Source organism: Lissotriton helveticus, chromosome 3_1 (genome assembly GCF_964261635.1).
Source record: "Lissotriton helveticus chromosome 3_1, aLisHel1.1, whole genome shotgun sequence".
NCBI classification, from domain to species: Eukaryota; Metazoa; Chordata; class Amphibia; order Caudata; family Salamandridae; genus Lissotriton; species Lissotriton helveticus.
Window position 1 is genome coordinate 45,190,517 of NC_136061.1, and position 20,140 is coordinate 45,210,656.

The 20,140-nt window shown below is 46.6% G+C and overlaps 1 protein-coding gene across 2 annotated transcripts in view; it reads left to right on the plus strand.

The window, feature by feature from the left end:
* The window catches only part of TTLL4 (tubulin tyrosine ligase like 4), a 411,567-nt gene that overhangs the window by 371,396 nt on the left and 20,031 nt on the right, over window positions 1–20,140 (plus strand). For both annotated transcript variants that reach the window (XM_078679201.1, XM_078679202.1), the window contains one exon: window positions 19,076–19,152. In XM_078679201.1, coding sequence (XP_078535327.1) covers window positions 19,076–19,152 — 77 coding nt within the window. The remainder of the gene's footprint in view (window positions 1–19,075; window positions 19,153–20,140) is intronic.

A 20,140-nucleotide genomic window follows, 5' to 3' on the forward strand; every position in this document is an offset into this window, starting at 1 on the left:
TAATCAATGATGCGTCAGAATTTAATATCAATTCATTGTCCGAATGTTCAAGCAATACTCATCCCCTCCCGCCATGTGCTTTAAAAAACTGTATACATCTCTCATGATATCAAGTCTGAGCATCCGGAACACAACGGAGAATTTGCGAGTTTTCGTTTGTACCGGCGCCATTTTGGGTGGGGCCAGGCGGGTTCAAGTATAGTCAAAATGTCTCCCCCCAACTCGTGGTTGGACCAGAACCTCTTTCGGCAGTCCAGAAGCTTCGTTAAGGGGCAACAGAAGGGACCGGTGACATGAACCATCAATCAAAGAAAAGGGAGGGGGCAACAATCTTTCCTACCGGGTCATACTGTTGTTCCACCGGAACTGATCAAATCGGTAGTCTGCAGTATTTTTGGTCATTCAAAACTGAGGCTGGCGCCAGCGTGAGGGCGCCAACGTCTCGTGGCTATGTCTTGGTCGTTCTGTGGGCAATCATGGCAGTCGTTCCCCATCGGGGGCCTGAGGCCTCTGCAGCTCTCGTAGAACCTTCAAAGCTGAGGAGAACGTTTCTGGACGGGGTACTCATTTTCTAGCTGGCCAGCGACCAGGCCATCCTTGCACGCCAGGGTCATTCCTGCAGAGTCGACCGCCATTTTAAGGAGTTCTGCAGCTACCGGCAGTCACTGAGTCAAACGAGCAGACGGACTCCAGCCTGACGGGTGAGGTGTCGCAGTACCGCCACAGTGGACGAGACCCTGCCGGGTGCGTGGAGCGTCTCTATACTGCCAGAGTGGACGAACCCTTTTTCCGGGCACGTGGAGCGTCCCTGCACCGCAAGAGTGGACGAACCCTTTGCCGGGTGCGTGGAGCGTTGGGGGTGCAGCTGAGGGGCCTCCACCTGGGGAGGCGGGAGAGGCTTGTCCGCGCCGCCTCTCCCTCCCAGTGCACCCCACGGTGTCTCGCTGACATTTGTTATGGCCGGACCAGGCGATGAAGAAGAGGGGGGGGTCGGAGGCATATGCAAGACACTCCCCCCTCGTGGCCTGCAGGGCGCCGAATGAGGAAGGGAATGGGCAGACCAGTACCTCTCGGGTCGGGCCCATGCCTTCTCCGGCCGATGGCGGCCGGCCGCTCCTTGCCACGGCCCTAGGAACTGGTCCCTTGGTTCATCCTGGGGACAGGCCTTGGCGCGTGGTGTCGCCTCCGGACTATTCGCAAATGGTTCTCCACCCCAGGCCGTCGTCGACGGCTTTTGTAGACTTTCTTGACGCCCAAAAACCCTACTAGAAAGCAGCCCAAAGTAGCCCAACATTGCTACTTTGGGGAAGGAGGGACAGGAACGGCGTCAAGCAGACGGCGAAATTCATTGTGGGTTTGTTGCTGCGGCCGTTTGCCATGTAAACAGTTGTTCAATATATTTTTGTTCAAATAAAAACGTTTTAACCTGTTACTTCGCTATCGTGTTGTATATTTCTAATATTTGCCTAGGGTTTGTCGTTAATTGGGTGGGGTGATCGGTGGAGCCGAGTTGTCTCGCAGTCGTCATGGCGTTGAGTTCGGCTCTTCTCACTAGTTTCATATTTCCTGTGGGGTTGTTCCTAATGTTTCCATTTCAGTGAGGTCGAAAAGAGATCTCATCAGTGGCCTACTGATTTTACTCGATTCCTTTTATTTTTCCTAACGAGTTTTATGTTCTTTTATTTGCTAGCACGATACAGCGGCTAATCCGCATTTTCTTTATATATGTCCTTTTTATTAGGGGTGTCCTTCGGTGGAGCCAGATGGTCTACCTCTAATAAACGGTCCGGGCTGAACCAACTACTGAGCAATGGGGGGGAGATAGGCATGACGGGTTACAACGGGGACAAAAGTCAGCACTACCTATCCTTCACTACTTTGCGGAGACTAGGTAGAATATTTCTATTCTACAGTATTCGCAAATAGGGAATACCCAAAGAGAGAACCAATTCCAAACAGTCAAGTTCGGACAAAACAATCAATCAATCAAATGAGGAATAAAATAGGCGCGACGGGTTACAACGGGGGCAAAAGCCTGCGCTACCTACCCTTCACTATCTGCAAAGAGAGAGATCTTCCTGTTCCTCTCTGTTTGTAGGCAGAGAAGATCCTTTCCGAGAACCAATTCCGAACGATCAATGTTCGGTCAATCAATCAGTGGGGGATAAAAATAGGCACGACGGATTACAATGGGGGCAAAGGCCTGCGTTACCTATCCTTCACTATCTGCAAAGACTAAACAGAGTATGGCGACTCTGTGCTTGTTTGCAAATAGAGAATAATCCAAAGAGAACCAATTCCAAAACAATAAATGCTTGGATAACAATCAATCAAATGGAGAGGGAAGTAGGCGCGACGGGTTACAACGGGGGCAAAAGCCTGCGCTACCCACCCTTCACTATCTGCAAAGGGAGAATACTCCTATCCTTCCCCGTTTGTAGACAGAGAATCTCTCAGGGCACAACAATCAAATGCGTAATACTAGTATTTTCCAATGACAATCAAACAATCAATTCGCAATTTGTCGTGTTTACACGACCTTACCCGGACCGTATGGACAGTTTCTCGTCTTCCGTTTCCAGCGCCCGATCGTCCTCTATTCTCCGTAATTGCTGTGGCACTCCTGATGGTTCCCAGTCAGGACCGTAGATCACTCGAGAGAGGTCTGTTCGGAACCAGTGAAGTTCGGATGATCGGCTGCCAGACAAGGGTCTATCGGGCAGGAGCTCTTCCCGATCGTTGCAGTCGTTCACTCTGTCGTTGGGACCTCTCTCACTGGATCCACGTGTCGCTGATGGGCCCTACGTTGGGCGCCAATTGATGAAAAAGGGTTCAGGCAGATCAAGTCGTTTTACCCCTTTTCTAGGTTTGCCCGGCGTTAGCCGCTTCTCGCCCAACTCACGATTACCAAACAAAGAGGCAGGCGCTGGAGACTGGAAAGCGGGAAACAGGAGTTTATTTCCGACGGAACAGAACACGTCAAATCAGACAACAGGGTATCTTCTCGAGGTGCTCTGACAAGTTTCTCTACGGCTCCGTCTTTTATACACAGGTTTACAACGCACAAACATTCCTTATGGCAATAAAGACACTTTGAAGTACAAAAGGGACATGTTTGGGATCCCAGCTCCAGGCCTATTCCCATACCGGCCGCTCTGATGTTGGTTTCCCCTCCCAAATGTAACGTGTGATTGCAATCTGCAGCCGGACATTCCAACAGGACACGAGGGCAGGGGGGGTAGTCTGATCTAAGGTTGGGCAGGCGATAAGATCACGTTTTGCTATGCAGGGCCGGGGGGGTATATCCACGAGACCTAGTTTTATGACTTGGGACTGGGTCGAGAGACCAGGTGTAGCCGGGGGGGGTCATCAGAAGAGAGGAAGGGTGTTCCTGGGAGGAATGCGGGGGTGTCGGTCAGATCTAGGGGTGTGAAGGCCTTTATTAATCACCACTCCTCTGATGTGAGGTGAGGTCCTACTGTAGGAAGCAATAAACTGCATCTGTTGGGCTAGGTGGTGGCCTGGGATCAAGCCGGGCAATCGGGCAGGGGTTCTGCACGGAGGCAGGGTCGTGTTTAGAGGTGCGTTGATGGCCTGCATAGGAGAGACCGGGGGCTGTCAGGGCGCGGGGGAATACTCGCGAGGCTGGGGAGTGGGAGAGAGAGAGAGACAGGCTATTGGCAGAGGGCAGAGAGGTCATGACACAAAATGGCTACTATCTACGTTCGTGATGGGCCTAAAAGGGGACAAGATGGTGGGGCCACTGTTTCGTGACTTTCGCTTTACTATCAACAGTGGCGAGGGTGACCACAAATGAACGCCGCTTATGTACATATACATTGTCATTTTCCACAATGACCCAAGGGTATCGGAGCGCTGTACATAGGGTTGAATGAACAAAGTGATAGGTATAAACCGGTACATCAAAAGTACAGAGCCACAGTAGGCTGTTGCAACAGATATCACATAAAAAGCCTGTCAGTCCAATAATATTGCCTTAGTCTGTATTGCTCTAGTATTTTCATGGTGGTTATTTTTGCTGCTGCTCTGGAACTATTCAGATCCAGGTACCCAGGGGAGCAACGTTTTAAAGTGTTCTCTTGTAAACATGCTTCGACCAATCTAGAAAATGCTGCCATTGTGACGACCCTTGGGCCCTGGGAAGGTGCTCTCCGATAGTCTATGCAAGGAATCTATTCATTGGGATCTTTTTCACCTCTTTTTTAGGTCAAGCTGGAGGTAAAATGCGAAGCATTGTCCAGCTCGACAACTATAGTCGTCCGTCTCCTGGGAATCTGAGACAGGGGATGGGTACGAACGCCGATTTCTCCTCGTGGGCGCGCACGGCGCCGTGCACATCCCCTGCCTCAGATTCACAGCCTCTCTCAATCACACACAGCCACACTCACGCATGCGCACACACACATACGCAGGCACAATGCATCGGGACACACGCACACAGACACACATATACACACGCACAGCTAACAGACACACAGCCACACATATACATACACACGCACAGCTACACACACGCGCACACACACAGTTACACCCACACACGCGCCCCCCACTCACCGGGCTCTTGTTGCTTCCTCGCACCGTTATGCATTTCCTGCTCTCTACCGAGAACCGCATCACTCCTGGAATCCCTGCTTTCTTCTCCCGGAATCCCTGCTTGCTTGTGGGCTCCCTCTGCCTCCAAGGTGCCGCGCTCCGGACGAGCTACGTCACCGCTACCCTGCTACAGAGGCGGGAAATCTGCCGGCACTTCGCAGGATCCTGCCTATCGAAGTAGAGCCCGCCTCTCTCGCCTGCGTTCCACGCCTCGGAAGTTTGGCATCCTGGTTTTAGACATGCCAGTGCTGAGCATCGGCAGGACCCGGCACTTAAAGCCCTGTTTAACTGCATGCATGTTACACATTGCTATGTTTTTTTCTCACATATGACTGTAGAGGATGAACCTACACCAATTATTCCCCACCTGTTTTTCTTTGTCCCTGCTTTTTGAGTTGCAAGAATGGCAATCTTAGGCTTACAGCACTGGTTTGGCATGCGCTACACCAAGTGAATACACAAATTGCTATGCGTTCTTAAGTTCTAGCGAGGTTTTTTCCGTGGACCATGGTGCTTGTGAGTAAAGGCTTCCTGCGGGGCACGCTCGTCACCTCGCCATAACTGTTCGCATGAACTGGGCCCACCAACAATTTGGTATACTTGTCAGCCGTGTCGGAAGGCAAGAGAGGGCACCGAATGTTCTCAGGCAGACTTACAGCAGAGGTCGCCCTCGGTGACGAGGTCAGGAAGGGTGCTTGCTCCGGCGGTGCCGCTGCCCCACCCCCTTTCTCTCCGTATCGCTGGAGCTACGCAGGGAGGCCAGGGGCTACAGGTGGCACAACAGGCTCCAGTTCACTGGTGTGTGTGCGCGTGTGCCTGCCTTACAGTTTCACGCTCCGTTGCGCGCTCCTGTGAAAAGAGCAGCGCATATTGTCTCCCGCACTCCCGGGGGACGCTCCCTGACTGGACCGCTGGGCCCGAGGGAATGCTCCGTCCCCGCCCCCTGACACTGTTCCCTCCGCGGGAGAAACCAAATACAGCAGCAATGATGGCGCTCACAATTAACACTTTCCTAATAATCAGCCTGCCACGTAATTGCAGCTTTCAAATACGATCATTGTCTCCGTAAGTTCCTCCTTGGGGTACGGGAGAGGGCTTAGTGAACCGGGCGTTCATGGCGGCCTTGAACCTGCATTTGTGATGAGAGGCGGCGGCAGCACTCGCTACAAGGCAGCTCAAGTGGGCTTCGGATCTGTCTCCTCGCAAATGCCGCTTCTCACAGACCTTAGCCCACCCCAGAGGCGACGAGTACAGGACTTAAGCGTTCCGGGGCTGCGAATTAATTTCACCCCTCTTTCCCGTTTCTTTTCCGCTTCATTTCGCCCTCTTTTCCGTTTCTTTTCGCCCTCTTTTCCGTTTCTTTTCGCCCTCTTTTCCGTTTCTTTTCGCCCTCTTTTCCGTTTCTTTTCGCCCTCTTTTCCGTTTCTTTTCGCCCTCTTTTCCGTTTCTTTTCGCCCTCTTCTTGTCACTAGGCTTTTGACTCATCTGAGCACCAGGGCAGATTTGCTTACGACACAGGTGGCCATAGTGTGATGAACTTAAGATGGCGAGACAGATGTGCTTATGATGCATAGTGTGACGAGATTGGGATGTTGTGCAATAGTGTGAATCAGTGACGTCGCAAACTCACCACTTTCACAGCTTAAGGGGTAGTGGTGTTTACACTTATAATTATTTATGAGTTTGTTCTGTCCGCAGACAAAAAAACGTTCATAAAAAGAAAGGGAAAACCATAACAGAGGTCAGGGGTGGGAAGTCAACAGTAAAGGAGGACTAAAAGGAGACATGATGAGACAAAGAGAATGAAAGAGTGCAGTGGCGTAGCTTCAATTAGTGCAGCAGGTGCAGTGTCACCAAGACTCAGAGTCTTAAGCAGCGCACTGAACCCTTCAATCAAGTAGTAGCCGTGGGGCCCATTTACTTCCTTACAGTGTGGCCCACAATATACTGGCTACGATACTGAGAGTGTGAGAGAGATGGCTAGAAAGAAGAATGAAATCCGGAACATATAAAAAGAAGAAAGAAACTGTGACCAGTAGGAACGGCAACAAGCATTTACAATGCAACGGTCTCGCCTTTGCAAAGTTAGAGCTATTGGCATTGTAAATGACAACATTTTTATGTATGTGTATCTATCGCACCACCACAGCATCACTCAGCACCACCACAGGATCACTCAGGGGCACCACAACATCACTATGCGCTACCACAGCATCACTCGTAGCTACCACAGCATCACTCGTAGCTACCACAGCATCACTTGTCACCACAGCATCACTCGCCACCACAGCATCACTGGTCGCCACCACAGCATCACTGGTCGCCACCACAGCATCACTCAGCGCCACCACAGCATCACTCAGCGCCACCACAACATCACTCAGCGCCACCACAACATCACTCAGCGCCACCACAGCATCAATCTGTGCAACCATTCAACAACAACTGGTTCAAATATGTTCTCTCAATGTTTCGAGCTTTATTACAAATGTCACAAAAAATGTTAATATTTCACTTCTGTTCTTGGATTTTCGTCACAATAAAATACACTGAACATAATCTTCACAATAGTTATTTACAAAAATTTAAGATATTGCCAATATAAATTACACTAACTTTTATTTAAGTATTAATTATTTTAAAAAAACAAAATAGTTATTTGTAATATCAATACATCTAAGTCACGTAAATACAACACACATTGCATTACAAAGGCTATAGGTGTCACATTTGCAAAAGTTATAACTATTGGCATTGTAAATGACAAAGCTATTAATTTCGCTGTTTTCAAAACCAACACATAAATAAAAAAAGTGTAATTTACTATACCAATAGCTCAAACTTTCCTAATGCGACACCTATTGCATTGCAAATGCTTGTTTAAAAACTGGGAAAATGGGTTTGTGCGCACCTTGGGTGGTAAGGAGTTCCAGATCCTTGGCGCCGCCCTGGAGAAGGAGCATTTGTAAGTTTTGTTATCGGAATCTAGGACGTTCAAGCCTGAGAGATAGCACTTCTTAGGTGGCGGCAGTCACCGGAGATTCAAATCTTTTCTGCCAGGTAACTTGGTTCGTTAAAATGTTGTGCTTTGTGTGTGAGGCAGGCAATTTTCAGTTGGGTTCTTACCTCGAGGGGCATCCAGTCTAGATACCTAAGCGAAGAGGTGATGCGGTCAAAGTGTCTAGTTGCTGTTACTAGTCTCGCTGCAGCATTAAGAGTCGATTTGAGTGGACCTGTTCTCGCTTTGGGTAGACCTAACGGGATCGCCAAGCCATATTCTATTCTGGACACCACAAGTGATTGTACTGCTTGTTTGAAGTCTGAAGGTGTCAGAAATGGTTTCAATTTCTTCGTTAATCTGAGGTGGAATGTCCCGCCTCGTGTGGTGGTACTGGTGTGAGCTCTCATGTTTAGATTCTTGTCTTGTGTTATTCCAAGGGATTTCGCGGAGTCAATGATAAGTTTGCAATTGAAGGCGTCTAGGTGCTTTAGGCAATCTTGGATTAATGTGGAGCTGTTTTGTGGGTAGAAAAGAAGTAATTTGGTTTTCAGAGAGTTCTGCTTGAGGTTTTGAGAGAGCCAGGACTAAGTTTTGACTAGCATGTTATTTAGTTGAATGACACAGTCTAGGGAGGAAATCTTTAAGTATAGTTGTGTGTTGTCTGCGTACATGTGGTATGCAATGTTCAATGGATTGAGAATTTCAGTTAGTGGTTCCATATATAGGTGAAAGAGTGTGGGTGAAATGGTTGACCCTTTGGGGACTCCGCACCTCACTGGTGAGGCTTCGTAGAATGAGTTGCCTAGTTTGTGTTGTGAGCGATTCTGCAGGAAGAAAGCGAACCAAGAAAACACTTTCCCAGACAGCCCCGTTCTGTGTTTTAGTACTTTTAGTAGGATAGTGTGATTTTACCGTATCAAATGCAAATGAGAGGTCTAGGAGGATGAGTAAGCAGGAGTTGTCTAGTATCTTAAGGGTGTCGTCCGTTATGTGCACAATGGCTGATTCAGTGCTGTGTCATGTTCTGAATCCCGATTGAAATTTGTTGAGAAGGTTGAATTGGTCAATGTGCTGGCTCAGTTGGTTGTGCACACACTTTTCCAGCAATTTTGCTAGAAAGGGAATATTTGACACCGGGCGAACGTTTCTCAGGATTTTAGTATCAGTACCCACTTTTTTCAAGAGGGGTGTCACTTGTCCAGTCTTATGGCATTCTGGGATACTGCCTTGTTTTAGCGATGAGTTTACAATCTTCGTTAGTATAGGTGAGAAGAGGCGACTTAGTTCCTTTAGTGTTGTGGAGGAGATGGGGTCACTGAAATATGAAGTTGGTTTCATGGATAGTAAGCCCTTGTGGACCTCTTCCTCTGTTAGTGTTTTGAACTTGCTCCAGGTAGCTTGATTTTTGGACTTGGAAGGGTGGTTCGTCATTGGCTCCACCGCCTGGCATGTAGAGCCATCGATGAGATGGCGATCATTGGCCATATTGTCTTGTGAGCTATGCTTGTCTGTTGCAATTTCTTTTTCGATTTCAAAGATCTTTTCATTGAAAAATGAAGAGAAAGCATCACATTTTTCCACTGTGTTATAGCTGGGCTTGGTCACATTGTTTGCCTACATTTGTTGGCTGACATTTTCAAACAGTCGTCTTGGGCGATTCCTTGCATCATCTAGTTGGGTTCTGTAGTGCGATGCTTTGGCTTCCCAGATGCGTTTTCTGTAGCTGTTTTGTCTAAGGATTCTCTTTTCCTCATTCAAGCTTTGATTTTACCAAGGTTGGGAGGGTTTGATTCATTGTTTCTTGAGTCTGAGGGGCTGCTGTCTCCATTACATTTGATTCTGTTTGGTTGTAGTGTTCGGTTAATCCGAACACATTGTTTGTTGCTGGAGGGGTGAGATGTATTTTGCACAATTCTGTCAGGGCCGCCTTATCCTTGTTTTTGGGGTCTCTGACCCAGTATTTTTGTTTGGTTACTTGCCCTTTGGTGGCCTGTGAGTGTGTAATTAGATGGAATAAAAATGTCGATGGGTGTTATTGAGTCTATTGACAGTGCCCCTTCTATGGATATGATTAGGTTGAGTGTTGATCCTTTGTTGTGTAGGGCTTGTGCAAGTTGGGTCAAGTTTTGAAGATTGAGGAATTGCTTAAGGGTAGCAACCTGTGTATCTTCCTAGTCCTTCCAGTGAAGGTTAAAGTCACCTAGAAAAATCGCATTGGGGTGTAGCATGGAATGTATTGTGATTGTTTCCATTATCTGTTCAATGAACAGCTGGTTGTCTCCTTGAGGGTGATAAAATAGGTGTACTTTGGCTAGAAATGTCTCTGCCGTGTAGATTTCTGCACCCATGAACTCACTGGATGTGAGACTGTCTCAGGGAAGGGTTTGACTTAAAGGGAGTACTCGTGAATGATTGCGATTACGCCTCCTGGTTGATGTCGTCTGTCGAGGTGTTCGATGGTGTAGTTTAAAGGAACCAGTAAGTCAAGCATGGGTGCGGACCCCATTGATATAGCCATGTTTCCGTCGGGGGAAAAAAATATCCAATTCAAAGTGAAGTATAGTTTCTGCAATGTCTGGCATGTTTGATCGCAGATCTGCAGTTTAGTAACATGCATTTGGTGGTCGGATTTGAGAGGGACGAGTGATTTTAATTAGGTTCTCATGGTTTGAGTTCTTTTTTCCCGTGGCTTTCGCCTTTCCTTGAAATCCATGGTGTGTATGTTGAAAATTTGTGTATTGAAAGGAGGTGAGGGGTTGTTGTAGACTAAAAGCAAGGTTTCAATGTCATTCATGGCTAGATGGTTCTGTGCTCTCTTGGGCCAGAAAATGGTTGGCCAAGGTTGGGTGCCTTAGCTAAATGTTGAAAGTGAGAGGTTGTTAGCTATAGGGGATAATGTGTCGTGAATGAGTGTCTTAATCTCCTGGCAAGATGGTAAGGTTTCCTTGATGAACGAATATGCTATGTTTACTCCATTAAATAGGGTTTCAATTTTGTTTTCAAGCTTGTTCAGCTGGATGTTCCAGTAGGAGGCCAGATTGTGTCAGCTGAGCGAACCGTATTGCGTGGATTTTGTAACGTTTACCTCTGTCTGTTGTTCATCTCTATTGCTTGGTCTTGGTGAGTGATCTTTTTAACTTGTGCTGTCTGGAATTGGTGATCAACTTACCGTATGTTTATTTATTTATTTTTTTATTTTTTTGCTGTGTCCAAGGGGTAGATTTATTGATTAAATTACGAAGTGGACAGGTACAGCATGTAATATAGATGGTAAGTTCTAGTAAAGGCCCCACCGATAGTACACTTCTACATACACATCTAGAACAGTGGATGACCTCACAGAGACTGGCTGAGCAGCAGAGTACAAGACACTAGGAAAGGACAAGGAAAGAGGAAGAGCAGGATGCAACACACTTCTTCACACAGGGAATTAGTTCACTCTTCATATTTATGATAACTACAGGAAGAAGGGTATTGCATGTTTCATAAAGTTACCGGGAAAGCACTGAAATCATTTTCCAAAGTGATCTTGCTTGTAAGATTGCTTCTTTTGCAATAACAGTAATGTATGGTGTCCTGCCGAGGGCAATAACAGTTGTTAAAGGCTTCGAACCTGAGTCGTAGTTTGAAATTGCAGTTAAGGGCCTGCAACAGGGAAGATGGCTCTTTAATAACTGGTATAAATTGAGGCAGAAGGGCTATAAATCCATGAGAGCATTCTACCTATTGGGGGTAAAATGTTGGAAATTAAATAGGGAGAAACAAGAAGACACATTGGAATGCTGGAGCAGAAGTTCTGAACCATCCATTGTTGAACCTGAGCACCTCCATTATCTTTGGGGGAGCTCTCAACATTTTCAAGTTCTAATTATTGTTTAATAGGAGCTTTGAGTGCTTAACATTGAGACTAAACCACAGGCGATACATTACATTATTTTCTGAGTCTAGAAGATGCAAGAAATGTGTTCACACATCTCCACCTTTTCAAAGACATGATTGCAACAGAAGAGACGTCACTGACAGATTAAAAAGGCGAAATTGGAGTGGTGACCTTTTCTGCTGCGCAGCCCTGCTCTCTTTAGTTGTGATCAGCATGGCTGGGATGAAATCTGCTCTGCCAGATCCAATCCATTCAATGGTGAGGCAATAATAGTTGTATCATACGTGACTTTAAGCGCCTTTCAATGGATTGCTGTGCTCGTTGTAGGGTTTTGTGTCATCAAATAAGGAGAGTTCGCTTCTTCGAGACATCTGATACCCTATGTTAAGTGTGCGAGTGATGGACTTGTTGCAGACATCGATATGTTGTCGTGTCCCAGTGGTCAAATTCATTTGGGGGTTTGTGCACGTCTTTGCTCTATAGGAGTGAAGTTCAATGTTCCTATTGTATATATTATACTTGTTTTGACTCACAATTCTTCCCCATTGTTTGTTGTCATCTGGTACAAATGGAATGTGAGCCACTGGAGTTTGACTAGGATCTTTAAACGTTTTTGTCGTTATTGTAGAATTGTTGCCATTCCTCATGCGGTGGTGGTGAAGACTATTGACGACAGCTGGTTTAGGGTATTGGACGTTAGTGTTGACGAGCAGGTTTAGTTGTTATGAATTCATAGAGATTTGAGGTGTGTAACTAACCATTACCGTACAGTTTGGATCTTGTTCTGGAGAGTTCTCAATTCTGAGAGGAGGTTGATTGGACTGTGCATCCTGGGACATACTCTGGGATGAGATGGCTCTCGTATGTGGTCTTAGTTTGGAAAACTATTGATTAAAGATTTCAAGGTTAGGGTCCGATGCTTTTACCAGTAAGATGCAATTTTTATAGATTGATATTTCCACTTCTGCCTTGAATGTTTGGAAGGGGGAAATATAGTTTGAGACCATGTGGTACTTTGGTGGATTTAGATACCTGTAGGACTGTGTGTTTCGCATTTCTCTACCTTGCTGTGCAACGTGAGAAGATCAGATCTGATTTTATTGCTCCTTTCTTTAGGCAAAAATATGAGTCTGCGATTAGTGTTTCCAGGTTGGCTTTTAAGAGTCTGTGTTTGAACTGTTTTGCTGCATTCTCAGAGCGATTCAGTGGGTAATGTATTTTGAGGGAGTTGGTTCCAGATTCCGAGACGCATGTATCTATGGCCTTGATTTGAGGTTGACCCATCTTGGAGTAGTGATTGCTTGACACTGCGAGATTTGTGGTGTTGCGTCGAGCTCTTGATATACGTTCTCAGGTGGTCAAGTAGTATTCACAGAAGAGAACCTAAAGTGAATTATTGTAGAAGCCCTTACGTTAAAGAGTCTAATTCCAGGGATAGAGTTTTCCTAGTCTGCAAATCAAGTTCTTCAATGGAGCGTAGGTAACATCCCAGTACCTCAAATGCTCCTGTGTTGAGTCTAATCACAGGGGGAAGAGTTTACAATGTTTGCTAATCAAATTATTCGCTGTGTCGTAGGTAACCGCCCAGTACCCCAGATTATCATGTATGAAGGCAGGGGAGAGTTATTATTATCATTAACTTCTCAGCAATCCTGCTGTGTGGGGCTTACTGGAGGTAACAGGAGGGGTAGTTTGCCCCCAAGGATGTTCTTGGGGGCCAACTACCCCCTCCTGTAACTTCAGTAAGTCCCATACAGCAGGGTTGCTAAGAGCGGATAGGCCATGGTCCCTTTCTCCACCACTCGGCAAACACACCTCCGGATGCACTACTAGTGGGGGGATGAAGACCCCTTGGCTATTGAAGGTCCTTGGGGGCCAACTACCCCTCCTTTTACCTCCAGCAAGTCCCACTTAATGGGTTTGCTGAGAGGTTTTCTGTGGCCACAGTCTTTCTCCTCCTTTCTGCAAAGGTGCCATCTGGTGCCCTACTATTTGAGGGATGACATTGCCTTGGCTCTTGAGGGTCCTTGGGGACCAACTAGCCCTCCTGTAACCTCCAGTAAGGCCCACACAGCTGGATTGCTGAGGTAGTCACAGGGTACACCCCCTTTCTCCACCACTCTGCAAACGCTCCTCCAAATGCGCTGATCATTGGGGAAAGAAGTCCACTTTAGTCTTGAGGCCCTCAGGAGGCAAGGGAACGTCATACCCCCACCTGCAGTGTGCAGAGAGGCACGTTTGCAGAATGGTGGAGAAAGCGGCCTGTCGATCCGGGGAGAGCGGTAACGCTGGCCCCCCATCCCCATAAAAAAAAAAAATTAAGGCCTGGCCCATGGGGTTGGGGTCCCCAGGGCCTATATAGGCCTGGGCAGGTCGGGCACACAGCCCCTTCCCCTTTATATAAAAAAAAATAGATCAATTCTGGCCCCACGGGATGAGGACCCGGGGACGAAATTGGCCCAGGGAAAGAGGGGGGCAGGGTGCCACGTGGCACCCCCCTTACTTTGTTCCCCTCACAAAAAATGTTTACAAAGGAAAAGGCCTGGCCCTGGGGGATGGGGTCCCCTGGGCCGAAATCGACAGAGGAACAAGGGCTATGCAACCCCCTTCCCTAAAAAAAAAGTTTCATAAAAAAGAAACTCTGGCAAGTTGCCAGATGCCACGCCCCCTTCACCACCACTCTGTAAACGTGCCTCCTGGTGCAATGGTGGTTGGGGAATGACATCCCCTTGAATGCTGAGGATCTTTGTAGGCTAGCAAGCCCTTTTGTTACCTCCAGTAAGTCCGAGAGAGTGGGATTGCTGAGAAGGCTTGAAGGCTACGCCCCCTTTCACCACCACTCTGCAAAAGCACCTCCTGGTGCGCTTCTGGTTGGAGAATGAATTCCACTTTACTCCTGAGGACCTCAGGACTAAAGTGGACTACTTTCCCCAACCAGTAGTGTGTCAGGAGGCGTGTATGCAGAGTTGTGGAGAAAGGGGGCATGACCTCTGACAACCTCACAGCAATCCAGCTATGTGTGTTACTGGAGGTGGCAGGAGGGGTAGTTGGACCCTAAGGACCTTCAAAAGCCAAGGGGACTTGCACCTCCTGGCACACTACTAGTTGGAGGATTATTTGCAGAGTGGTAGAGAAAGGGGGCGTGGCCACAGAACATCTCTCAGCAAACCCAGTGTGTGGGACTTACTGGAGTTGGCAGGAGGGGTAGTTGGCCCCCAAGGATCCTCTGGAGCCAAGGGGACTTAATTCCCCAACTTGTAGTGCTCCAGGAGCGTTTGCACAGTGGTGGAAAAAGGGGGCGTGGTGTCCGACAACCTCTGAGCAATCCTGCTGTGTTGGACTTACTGCAGGTAACAGGAGGGGTAGTTGGCCCCTAAGGACGTCCTTGAGGGCCAACTACCCCTCCTGTTACCTGCAGTAAGTCCTACACAGCTGGATTACTAAGAGGTCTTTGGAGGCACGCTCCATTTCTCCACCACCCTTTAAACACGGCTCTGTTTGTTTGTTACTGTTTGGGGGATGAAGTCCACTTTACTCCTGAGGGACCTTAGGGGCCAAGAAGCCCTCCTAGTACCTCCTGAAAGTCCTACACAGCACGATTCCTGAGAGCTAGTCTGATGCCCAGCCCCCTTTCTCCACCACTCTGCAAAAGCGATTACTAGTGAAAAAACCAATGAAATTCACAAAAAAAAGGTTACAGGGAGGATATAGTTGGGAATTAGCTTTTAAAAATACCTTAGAAATTCACTGAAAAAAACAAAGGTTACAGGGATGTTATAGTTTGCAAATAGAATTTAGAAAACCTTAATAATTCACTGAAAAACCCAAAGGTTATAGTTGGCAAATAGAATAAAAAAAACCTTAGAGGTTCACTGAAAAAAACTAAGGTTACAGGGACGTTCTAGTTATGGTCAGATTTCACTTGTACGAAACCAGAGAATTTCAGCAGTTGTAGTTGTCAGAGATAGCTATAACTTACGCCCCGGCAAAGCACTGCTTATGAGTTAACATATTACATCACTCATGACATGGTCAGTGACATTACTGATGACATCATCCACAGAACTACTCACACACCTACTCACACCCCCATAAAACCTCTTGTACGCCCACTCGCATACACGTACAACCACCGATATACCCATTCAGACTCATACCACTACTCACACAACCACTGAGTCCTCCAGAGAGCCATTCACACACCCACTCCCTCACTCGTACACCCACTTACACAACCATTCACTCACCCATACAACCACTCATACAACCAGTTAATCACCCATACAGCTAGTTATTCACCCATACAGCCAGCCACATAACCACACTCACAAATACAGCTACTTACACATCCACTTATTTACTTAAGTCACACACCCACTCGCTCACCCAAACAGCCTCTCAACACAGCCTCTCACCTATAGACGCCCTCATGCACTGACTCACACAACCACTTAGATACCCAATCACATATCCATACAAGCACTCACATTCCTGTACTCACCCATACAGCCATTCACACACAGTCCAATAATGTCACTCACACGCAGTCACATAATGAAACACCCATTCAAACAGCCACTCACTCAATCATACTAGCACACCCAGTCACTTACTCATTCACCCGTACAGTTACTACACACCCACATACCCACTGATAGTCTTGTACACCGTCACTCACCCACCCATACATCCACTGACACACCCACTCACTCACCAGTACAGCCAGTCACACAGCATCTCACTCATTCACACAACCACGTATACACCCATACGGCCACTCTCACACCGATATGCACAACAAGGATACATACAGGTGCACAGCCACTCACATGAGTTATATTAAAAGTAGTATCACTTAGTAGTACACCTAGTATACTACTTTTGAGTTTTGTACTAGTGTTGGTATATACGTTTAGCAATCATGAACTCTTATAAAATACTTACACTCACTGGATGGTGTCATCAGTGATGTCACTGACCATGTCATGAGTGATGTAATATGTGAGGTCATAAGCAGTGCATTGTGAGGGCATAAGTTAGACGTTCTCTCTGTTATAAAATGGAGGCATTATGTCCGGCACAGTGCAGACTCATCAAATAATCTTCTTGCTTGTATGACTAACTTTGCTATTTCGTCTGCTACCTTTAGGATTTCTACTCCTCTATCTGGACATCTTAACCCCTGATAATAACCAAACTTTGTTGTAAACTGTGGATGAGTGCTTGCGTTGTGGCCAGGTTGAACATGTTAACCTCCCCCCATACCCTTTGCGACCCCCCCTTTCAGGACAGTACCTTCGGTTCTTTGAGCAGCCAAGATACTTCACAGAACACACAGAGCAGAAAGCCTGCTGGATTTCCAATTAAAATGGAGAAAAGCATTGTCTGCAGTCCCTTCAACTTATGTCTCACAAGGCTGTTTCAAATACACCACTTCGAAACGACATACGTTTTTGCAGCCTTTGCAACTGGTTCACCACTCAGACCATGGCAACAGCTTGGACTCCAGACCTATTTGTGAAATTCCTCAATGTCTCAAAACTTTTAGAAGGCCAGTGACACTTGAGGTACATATCATAACAAAGGAGTTGTCTGAAGTCATTAACCCCTTGCATGCTTGTGACGGAACCGTTCCGTCACAAGCCTCGGGTGTGCTGTGCTTGTGACGGAACGGTTCTGTCACGGCCCGCTCGCCGCGCCTGCGCGGCGCGAATTCCGCGCCTGGGCTGAGCATTCTATTGGGCGGGCAGGGCCGTGACGGAACCGTTCCGTCACAAGCACAGCTCACCCAAGGCTCGTGACAGAGCGGTTCCGTCACGAGCACGGGAGCGCCGCGCGGCCCCCCCCCTCCCCCTTCACTGCGGCGGAATAGCCGCCACAGTGAAGGGGTTAAAGATGACAATCCTGCAAGGAACACGCTCCGAGACCTCATTTCTCATTGTTGCAGTCTTTAAAGGTGCAGAAGGCTGGTGATCTCTCCTGTTGGAATACAACAGTGCTCAAATATCCTTTATTCGCAAGCTGGACAGAGATCCTTTCCTCTGTGATACTGAGCAGTTTGTAAACAGATGTGAAGTTCCTGGAAAGCATTCTAGCTAACAGGCTGCACGCTGGCCACAGATCACAGGCCGGGATCAGTGCTTTTCAAGGTACAGTTTCCGCACTAATTTACACCTGCTGTGGCAGGCAAGAATTGACCTGGCTAAAAAGGATATGCGGTCACTGGAAGCTGAGAAGGCAATTCGTATGGCTTTCTGTGAGGCATTTGAGATCAGAAGGAACACCTGATGCTCACATCTTACAATTCTTTCTGGTAGCTCTGGGATCCGCACTAGCTGCCATATGCCAACCATTGGAGAGTTGGAAGTTTAATTACAATTTATGGACAAACAATGCCGGGTTGCTTTCAGGGCACAATATTAATAGCAGTTAAGAGGTGCATATTATTTACAGACCGAATTAAGCAGATTCAAAAGACCCCTAAAAGTAGAAGTACAGCAGCAGAAATCATTCAAACTACAGTACACATAGCTTATGCAATGCAAACCCCAAAACAGCTACAATAAATCTACATTCAGACTAGCATATGCACAGCAAGGAAAGGCTTCAGAGCCTAATATTTAGGTTTCAGTTAAATGCTGTTTCAGCTTCTTTTTCAAAGCTGTCAACTTGCGTTCTCCCCTAAACTTTGGTTGAAGTTTGTTCAAATGTTTTGCATCCAAAACATTTTGAGATTTTTCTATGAATTTAGCCATGCACCTTTGTGAGACAGACGGATTCTAGTCTTGACTTTAGGAATCTAGTTAGTTCATGGTAACCGAACGGGCCATGCAGATTTCATGGTGCACTGTTGGTGAACGCCTGCCAAGCATGGCAAAAGGTACCTAGACATGATTTAATGTTGTAATTTGATCCAGTGCAATACAGCCTTGTTTGCAAACCTGTTATTTACTTCCTTTAAAATATATATGATTTGGACCTTTTGTTGTTTCTTAAAGGGTTAAATCACCGCCATCCAACACTGCAACATAGAAACAGTTACAACTTGGATTTCCTATGTGCAGCTGTCCACATCTGATAGATTTTAATTGTACCATGTTGTTGAAGGTTGACTGATTTACACACACAATGTATTAGGAAAGAAAGTCGGCCTCGAGCCGCAAGCACCCATGTCTAAGACCTGTCCTACTAAGTTACTTTGTAAATGACACTCTTTATAAACAGGTTGGGTTTACAGAGCATGGCTGTGCAGTTTACACATTTTACAGTCGTTCATCAGTAAGATTTAGCAGAGCAAATCTATAGCATCACTTGGCCACATGTTTGAACAGTTCTTAATTTTTTAAGTAGGTGGACAGATCATTAATGCTCTCAGCATTTTGTAACAATTTTACCCATGTGATTTGTTTTAAATTTTTATAGTTTTTGTTTTTTTAATGAAAATTTGTCCATGGTGAATGTGCTTTTCTATCTGTCAGTTAGTGTAACAAGAAATAAATATTGCATAGATAGAAATGGATGTTTTTCCCACCTCAACTTTCAGCACATCTACATTTATTTCTTATGTTTTTCCAAAGTGGTCGTCGTCGGGATCGTTCTCCAACAGTGATGTCCACTTAAATGGCTTCAGCAAACCAGAGGCTGCCAGACAGGGGTAAGAGGCTTTCCAAATGTTTAATATGGAGTAGGTCAGCCTGCTCCTAGCCATGGGGTCTGGGTAAACTAGACGGATTGCACAACAAAGCACCAAGGTATTGACCGAAGAGAGATGCTGCAAAGAGGTTAGCCATAGAATTGTTTAGGCTTCGTGAACTAGCAAGATCTCTGTAGACTGCACAGAGTACTCAACACAGTAGTCAAGCTTATAAGCTGGGGTGAGATGCTACACAGGTTTTTTCATAAAGGCCTGTTCTACTTGTTGCAGCAGGATCAGTGTTCACTGGACTGTGAATGAGCACCAGAGCATCCAGGCTACTTTTGTATCCTGGCACAGGAGGCCATATTGCCATGCTTTGTGGTTGCTCCCTAAAGCACATGGGATTCAGAATCATACTCCCACTCAACCCAAGAAAATAAAACGTACGTTTGAAAAGACACTTTAGGAAACTGGAAACAATTGCTTTCAAAGATGCATATACATCTTGCAGAAGCTCAAACCAAACTTGCTGGATAAGATCACTGCTGCACACACAGGGCTCTTCACTCACATCAGGGATAGAAATACCACGACTATGCTTGTGCTTCTAACTGGTTGTGTGGTACACCATTAGCCATTCACTACGAGCACAATAGCAATCCATTCAGTTCCAAATTCTACACCCGACTGCTACTCCTCCCCATGCAGCATCCTACTCTACACATTGTACATATTATCTTATGTTAAGAGAAATTTATATAGCGTGCGTACACCAGGTTGGTTTCATGGCGCTAGCCTGATAGATACCTGTGCCCTAAGGAATTACTCTTAAGCATGTCGATACAGCCATGGTTTGAGAAGTTTTCTGAAACCTGATAGGTCGGTGCAAAAGCGGATTTCAAAAGGAAGAGAGTTCCAAAGTTTGGGGGCCAGGATAGCAAACATCGCACCAACTACACGCTTCAGTTTAAATGAGAGAGTAGACCGGAATTGCTTATGGGCCGAG